We start from the raw sequence: 8,866 nt of genomic DNA, 5'->3' as shown, positions 1-8,866 counted from the left end.
AATAATAATAATAATAATAATAATAATAATAATAATAATAATAATATCAAAAAATACCTTAGGAATGAGAATCCAGGTTCGAAATTACCCCAAGACACCTGATGAAGGCCGGAGAGTAATCAGCTGAAATGTTGTGTTAACAACAAACAAGATGAGGACAAATATCTGTGAAATGTAAATAATGTAAATAATATACATAATTCTTTATCTCTTAAATATAGAACTGAACTCTAGTTCATACAGAGTGCATATCTGCATGTATGTGACCTGGGTGATTTAATAGCTGATATCAATGCACACTTCAGTAAATTCATTATCATTTTATTAACTGAATCGATAACCTAGGAAAGTTAAGTCTTAGAAGGAGTGTTATTTTCAGTAGAGTGTCAGCTTGTATTGAAGAAAGACAGAAAGAGATAGTTTTGATATTGTTCTCATTTGATAAGTCAAACTGTGTTATGTTTAAAAGGAAAGTAATAGACATGTTAAAGTAATTCACAAAATGTGAATATTCATTGTAATTAATAAGATTGAGAGTCAAAACAATGTAAAAAGAATTTAATTTTTTTCAAAAATAGAATGCAAACATAGCTGTGTGATAAGAAGCTTGCTTCCCAACTACATGGTTCTGGGTTCAGTCCCACTGGTACCTTCGGGCATGTATTTTCTACCTTAGCTTCAGGCTGACCAAAGCCTTGTGAGTAGATTTGGTAGAAGGGAAAATGAAAGAAGCCCATTGCATATATGTGTGCATATATATTAATGTGTGTATGTGTGTCTCTGTGTGTGTTTGTCCCCCACCACCACTTGACAACCGTTGCTGGTGTGTTTACATTCCTGCAGTTTAATGTTTTGGCAAAGGAGAACAATTGAATAAATACCAGGCTTTAAAAATTAATGTATTGGGGTTGATTTGTTCAATTAAAAGTTCTTGAAGGTGGAGCCCCAGCATGGCCACAGTCTAATGACTGAAATAAGTTAAAGGTAAAAGATAAAAGAACAGTCTTAAATATTTCATTTTTTCTGTAACATTTCTCATGTTATACTGCCTCAACAAAGTAGCTAAACTGAAGGAGTATGCCTAGCTAATAGTATAGTTGCATTTGATAATGACAGATAGGGGACAAAGAAATATAGTTTATATATTGCATAGTTACATTATTTTAAAACATTAAATATCTTTATAATAACAGTTAAATGAGAAAAGAGATAGAATAAAGTTTTATATATTATAAAGGTGAGGCAGAAAGGCCAAGAGGTTAAAATGCTGGTCTACATTACATAAGTTCAAATAGAGTATAACCCATTGTAGTGTACTTCTGGGCAAGAACATTACTGAATTTGATGAGTTCCAATCTATTCATATTTCATGTGAGTGAACATTAGGAATAGCATTCAGTAGGAAAAGTCTTTAAAAATTGTTCCAACAATACATATATTTTTATTAAATTTAATAAAAAAATAAATAAATCTTCAGTTTGACAAAATGGTATGAAAGCAGCATTTTAAATACAGAATGCTACAAAAGTAGCAGTAGCAGAAATGAAAGCAGGACCGAATTAAAGGCAAAATAAAACAGACCAATTTAAAGATGTAGTTTAAAATATGACAAGCTAAAGGGAAATAAATAATAGATGAAGAATAACTTTATCATACAACACCAGGATTGAGAATCTTTGATCGCAAAGAAGAATACAGACCAATGTGTTTAAAAAGATTTGGCTGCAAAAGATAGGCTTTTAGATGAGTTTCAGAACGTAACTGTTCCAATGCCATATCTTTGGCAAACTTACTCTTACAACGCACATGGCTAAGGTAGTCTATAACAGTTTTAGCTGTTGCATTAGTATATAATATTGCTGGTGTGCAGCATGAAGGTGAAGGTGTCAACATGTAAAAATGTTTGGACAATCGTCTAATTTCAAGTAAGTTCTGTCTTCCAATAGCAATAAAAAGCAAGAAGAAATAGAGACTGAGGAGAAACCAAGAAGCATTAATATTTCTAAAAACATTTTTCATCCCAATACACCGATAAATAAGCAGAACTAAAACACCAAAAACTAAACTCAGTGATATTAGTTCTGGTATTCTTTCCACTTCTATGCTCCAATAACCCAGCAGTCGATCTGGATGATAAAGTTTTAAGTACCATTGTTCAGGAAAATGTCGATATGATCCATGCTGATTATCAACATAGTATATATAGTCAAGAGCATGGTACAAAACACGAAACATATCATTGTGGGGAAGGCTGTCATCCTCAACAAGCAATACAAAACTTGGTTTCCATACAAGGGAAGCATTGAGGCAGTATACATAGTCTTCTTTTTCTTTTTCAAATACTTCAGAAGAATAGGAAGATTTTGTGGGAAACCGTTGAAAAGTCTGAATAAAAGAAGAGAGGTTGTGAATTTCATGGTAGGTTTCCGGATCACGATCAACATTACACAGAGAAAGTTTTACATTTTTTTGTTGATTTTCAGAACTCAAAAGTAATTCCATATATCGCCAAACAGCTTGTGTAAGGTAGTGTGGTTCATAGTTATCAAACTTGTGCCTATTTCGTGACACTGTAATTATAGTTAGTGCTATATCAACTTGCATTCTGGGTTGGTCAAAGAAATTTAAGGCATCTTTTGGAAAGTTGGATTTTGGTGTAACCCAGGGAGAATTAGGAAGACGCTTCATACTATTGAAAGTATTTTTCAAAAAGTTGCGAGACAGTTTAAGTCTTTCATCATTCGCAGCATTAAACTTTCTAATCCCATCATCCTTGTCAGCATGACCAGCATGGTAGTAAACCGAGAAAGGGAGTTTGTGGCAGAGGGTAGGCAAAAGAAGAAAAAATGTGACAGAATATAAGATAAGTAAATGAGTTCTAGCTTGCTGTCCAGGTTTTGGTAGCCATTTCACAAAAGTTCCAGCAATGTACTTCACCAATATCTGATAAAAGATACATAAAACAATTAAAAATCAAAATACAAAGGACATGATATACATATATAACATTTATTATCATTGCTGTCATTACCAGCAACATAGTTACAATGAGCAAAAACATTTCAGCACCGACGTTGCTTTTCTAACCAGTGCGTCAATGATTGAATATCCTAAGTTTTCTTATTTTTTTTAAAGAAAGTTTTCATGAAAAGAAGGCTAATGATTCTCGGCCGAGGAAATCTATGGGAGACAACTCTTGTCTATTCCACTCAAAAATCCAGCAAAAGTATTTTACTGTGTAAATAAAAATAAATGTGTGATGATTTTTATGTACTTGAACTGATCGCCCTTGCATCTATGAAATTATTATTATTTACATTATTTACATTTGACGCATATTTGTCCCCATCTTGTTTGTTGTTAACAGAACGTTTCGGCTGATATACCCTCCAGCCTTCATCAGGAGTCTTGGGGAAGTTTGGAACCTGGGTTCTCATTCCTAAGGTATTTTTCGATGTTGTTGTTGTTGGTATTATTATTATTATTATTATTATTGTTATTCAGGTCACTGCCTGGAATCGAACTCGGAATTTTGGGGTTAGTCGCCCGCGCTCTTAACCACTACGCCAATATGCCCGTGGGCATATTAAGGTGGCGAGCTGGCAGAATCGTTAGTATGTTGGGTGAAATGCTTAGCAGTATTTTGCTTGTTGCTATGTTTTTAGTTCAAATTCCACTGAGGTTGACTTTGCTTTTCATCTCATCGAGTCAATAAATTAAACACCAGTGAAACACTGGGGTTGATGTAATTAACTAGTCCCCTCTCCCAAAATTTCAGGCCTTCTGCCTATAGTAGAAAGGATTATTATTATTGTTAATCTTTTTAACCATTTCCTTTTACGGTAGTATTCATGGCACAATAAGAGAAAAGCAAAGTAATGTGCATGCATTTGCATATACAACAGCTTAAAATACACTCTACATGGTTTTAGATTCAGTCCCTCTGTGTGGCACCTTAGGCAAGTGTCTTCTGCTATAGTCTCAGGCCGACCAAAGCCTTGTGGTTGAGTTTCATAGGCAAAAGTTACCATCGTGTATGTACATGTGTGTGTAAGTGCTTGTGCCTTCTAGCAACACTGTAATCAATTTCACAAGTCAACTCTAATTACAATGGATAAGTAAAATATCAGTAAAATACACCTTGATAAACTTAAATTAAATTCTAAAATTTTGTTTCATATCATAGTTACAGAAAAATTGTGCGAAACCGATTGGTACAATGAGTTGTAATAGACATGAGATATATAATACTGTACACTTAGATTAATGTATATACACACACATACATATGTGTGTGTGTGTGTGTGTGTGAATACATATATGTGTTTATGTGTGTGTGTGTGTATGTGTGTGCATGTGTGTGTGTGTGTGTATATATATATATATATATATACAGATTGGAGCCTGGTGTAGCCATCTGGTTTCACCAGTCCTCAGTCAAATCGTCCAACCCATGCTAGCATGGAAAGCGGACGTTAAATGACAACGATGATGATGATGATATATATAAATACTTGCATCAAGGACCTATAATTCTTTAAGGGATGCTAGCATCCTCGTTCTCCAGATTATACCAGTGTTCAGTGAAAACTAAATATATTAGTTTTGTATTGATATATATAGGTATTTAAAATATTTATGAATGAGAATAAGAAGGAAATGGAGAAATTGACAGGCAGACATCAGTTTATTCAAATACATTCAAATCCATATAATGAAATTCCAGTCCTATAAACATTTCCCTATATAATTAGTTCAATTAAAGAAATTAAAATAAATTAAATTAATTCAACTTAAATTTTCATGTTGAAACAGTTAATTGGGTATTTCATCAGGGAAGAATTTTCCAGCATGTTGGTTGACCTACGACAGACTCAGATGTGTGAGTTTTAGAATGTGTGCACACATTCTAAAATGCACACATGCACCCACCCACCCATCCATCCATATATATATATATGTGTGTGTGTGTGTGTGTATTTTTCCCCACCATTTTATAGGTCTTGTTTTTAGTCCTGCAGGGTGTCCAATACACACCCTCCTCACCAAGTGGAATTGGTGGAGGAACCAGTTTAGTTGGCGACGACCTGACCATGCGACATGTAGTACTGGGTTATATGGTACCAGTAGCGTAAACAACCTGACATAAAAAAGGCAGAAGAACTCTTAAGAGTCAATGGTCATCCAATTATTATATGCACATATGTATATAATTGGCTGAATTGTGGATGTGTGTTTGGTGTGGTGAAAGATGGATGAGTGTTGGGTGTGCGTGTGTGTGTGTGTATATTTCTATATATTCATTTACATTTTTGATTCTTGAATATGTGTATATTGCATGTACATTTTTTAAAAATATTTCATATATATATATATATATTTGTATTTTTACTTCTATTTTATTTGATTTGAGTGTGTTTGTGGATGTAGTTAAAGGGGTAGATGGAGCTCCTAGGTTTAATAAAGTTGTGGGGAAGGCAATCTGTCTAGGAGAAGGTAACTCCGAATTCAAATCCTTCACTTCTGTCTTGCAGTTAGCCTTTGGTTGAGCAAAGACTGGTAGAAGGACACTCTGATATAAAATCACTGGAGAGGTTAAACTCTGGGATAATAAAACATGCAACCTCCATAATCACCCAGTAATCTTGCCTTGGTTTGTCACTGGATATCAGATTTTGGGGGAGGAGTGGGTGCTATATGTGTTATAAAGTGTGTGGCATTGATATTTGAATGTACAGATATCTCTTCAAGTCCCATGGTGATGGAATAGTGGCGACATGTGCAGGCTTAATGGGCTGGGAGTGCATAGTCATGAATCTGCATGTGGGCAGCCCAGGGCCCATCTAAAGTCACTGCATTGTTGAAAGAACAGCAGCATGCTTCGGCGAGGTTGAGAGTGTCTGAGCAGCCCTCTCTAGGGTAGCACTGCTCACCCAGAAATCTGGGAAAGGTCTTGGAAAGGTCGCCCTAATAAATGCCTGCTCTACCATAAAGCTGGTCAGCAACCTGCAGCTGACAGCTGTTCACTACAGTAGGAGGAATACAAAGAGGAAATATGCAAGCAAGAAATATAGATTATGGGTAGGTGTATGGAATGTCAGGACACTTCTTGATCATGAAGGGTCAAGTAACCCTGAACGGTGAACTGGCATAATAGCCAAGGGGTTGGCTTGGTATAATGTTGACATTACGGCACTCTCTGAAACTCAGTTGAGTGATGAAAATCAATTGACAGAAAGAGGTGCTGGATACACTTTTTTTTGGAAGGGTAAACCAAAGGATGAAAAACGAGTAGGAGTGTTGGCTTTGCCATTCATACCAAGTTAACCCACAAAATAGAACAACCTAATGGTTTTAGTGATAGGGTTATGTATCTTTGAGCACCTCTAGCATGCAATTGTTTTAGGACTTATTTCTGTTTATGCTCCTACTCCTGATAGCAGCAGTGAGTCTATTATGGCTTTCTATGAGGATCTCAGATTGGTTATGATTTTGATTCCAAATGCAGATAATATCCTCCATCTTGGCGATTTCAACGCCTGTGTTGGATGCAATTATGAGACCAGGGATACACTAGGGAGACATGGTTTGGGCAAAATGAATGCTAATGATCTCTGTCTTCTTCAGCTCTGCACTGAACTTGATCTCATCATCTGCAACAGTTTTTCATCAGAAGGATATCCATAAAGCTACCTGGACGCATCCAAGATCCAAACATGGGCATATTCATGATTACCTTATCACCAGGAAACGAGACCTTCCAGATGTTTGCACTCTCCGAGTCATGCATGGTGCAGAATGTGAGACTGACCATATGCTCATATATGGTAAATTGAAACTCCACATCATGCGTAGAATAAGATCTATAGGAATAAAAGCCCCTAAGCATATTGATGTGTTGAAATTAAGGAACTCTAAGGTGCAGGCGAATCTTAGAAATGCTATTGGACAAGCAGAATTTGATGGAACTTGGGCTCAGTTTAAGACCACTGTTTACAATGTTGGAGTTGAGATTCTTAGTATCAGAAACAGAAAACATAGGGATTGTACAGTTCTATATTTAAGAGATGAGGAATTATGTACATTATTTACGACAAATATCCACCGAATGTAAATAATGAAAGTAATGAACATCAGGATTGGTTTGAGGAAAACGATGTACAGATCAATAAACTTGAAGATAAAAATATGCTGCATCAAAAATACCTCAGTGCCCCAGATGAAGGTAAAAAGCCCTTACTGCAGTCTCTCAAAAGGATAAAATCATCACTCCAAAGAAAGATATGTGTGTGTATATATATATATATGTGTGTATATATATATATATATATGTGTGTGTATATTTTTATATATATATATATATGTATATTTTTATATATGTATTGGGTAAACTCTATAAGATGTACCCAGTGTAAGCTATGGACACATAAGAAGTGCAGCAATATCAAAGGAAGGCTAACTAGGAAGATAGTTTTTGTATGTGGCAGATGTTCAGAAGCAATAAACACTGAAAATGTGCAGAGAACAACTTCTGCCACATTCCAGGGAGAAAAACTAGAAGCAGTTGATAGCTTCCGTTACCTAGGTGACCAAGTCAGTAGCAGGGGTGGGTGCTCTGAAATTGTAGCTGCTAGAATAAGAATAGCCTGGGCAAAATTCAGAGAGCTCTTACCTCTGCTGGTGACAAAAGGCCTCTCGTTCAGAGTAAAAGGTAGACTGTATGACACATGTGTATGAACAGCCATGCTACATGGCAGTGAAACATGGGCCGTGACTGCTGAGGACATGCATAAGTTTGCAAGGAATGAAGCCTGTATACTCTGCTGGATATGTAATGTCAGTGTGCATACTTGACAGAATATAAGTGCCTTGAGAGGAAAGTTGGACCTAAGAAGCATCAGATGTGGTGTGCAAGAGAGACAACTATGCTGGTATGGTTATGTGGTACGAATGGATGTGGATAGCTGTGTGAAAAAGTGTCACACCCTAGTGGTTGAGGGAAACTGTGGAAGAGGGAGACCCAGGAAGACCTGCGATGAGGTGGTGAAGCATGGCCTTCGAAAATTAGGCCTCACCGAGGCAATAACTAGTGACCGAGACCTTTGGAAATATGCTGTGCTTGTGAAGACTCGGCAAGCCAAGTGAGACCATAACCCATGGCCTATGCCAGTGGTGTAACCAGCCCACTTAGGCATACCTTTATTTCATTGGACACTAAACTCTGCTTGCGGAGACCTTGCTGAGGCAAGTGAAATCGAAATCAAATTCGATGACAGCACCGCATGACTGGCATCCGTGCTAGTTGAAGACTAAGAGCATCATCCAAGCATGATCGTTGCCAGGGCCACTGACTGGCCCACATGCTGGTGGCACGTACAAAACACCATTCGAGCGTGATCGTTACCAGTGTCGCCTTACTGGCACTTGTGTGGGTGGTACTTGAAAAGCAACATTCGAGCAAGGGTGTTGCCAGTACCACTACCAGTACCACTGCATGTTGTTTATTTCAAACCACTTGTATACTGTGTTCAGGTCCTACTGTCAGCATGTAACATTCCTCCTGGATTTGCAGCTGAATTTTGGAAAATTTCAAGAACATAAACTCAGTTCAAATACAGTACAATGTACATTTACAGGACCCAAAGGCACTACAATCCCAGAGTCACAGGCAGTGCAAGACTTGGGGGATCAACATGTGCAATCTTGCATCATTTCACATGCTCGTAAGCAAGATGGCAGCAAAGTGTAGACAACTGACAGGATGGATACTGAGGTCCTTCAAGACAAGAGAACAAGAAATTATGTTGACCCCGAGGAGAACCTTTGTTCTCAGCCGCCTAGACTACTGTTCCCAGTTATGGTCACC

At 37.1% G+C, this 8,866-nt stretch overlaps 1 protein-coding gene across 2 annotated transcripts in view; it reads right to left on the bottom strand.

Moving 5' to 3' along the window:
• Nucleotides 1-543: 543 nt before the first annotated feature.
• Nucleotides 544-8,866, bottom strand: part of LOC106868818 (post-GPI attachment to proteins factor 4) — a 21,180-nt gene continuing 12,857 nt past the window's right edge. For both annotated transcript variants that reach the window (XM_014914250.2, XM_052975878.1), the window contains exon 3: nt 544-2,943. In XM_014914250.2, the coding sequence (XP_014769736.1) occupies nt 1,651-2,943 (1,293 nt within the window). In that variant the 3' untranslated portion in view covers nt 544-1,650. The remainder of the gene's footprint in view (nt 2,944-8,866) is intronic.

Source organism: Octopus bimaculoides, chromosome 2 (assembly GCF_001194135.2).
Source record: "Octopus bimaculoides isolate UCB-OBI-ISO-001 chromosome 2, ASM119413v2, whole genome shotgun sequence".
NCBI classification, from domain to species: Eukaryota; Metazoa; Mollusca; class Cephalopoda; order Octopoda; family Octopodidae; genus Octopus; species Octopus bimaculoides.
The sequence above is the reverse complement of the archived record's forward strand: the minus strand, read 5'-3'. Positions and strand labels throughout refer to the sequence as shown.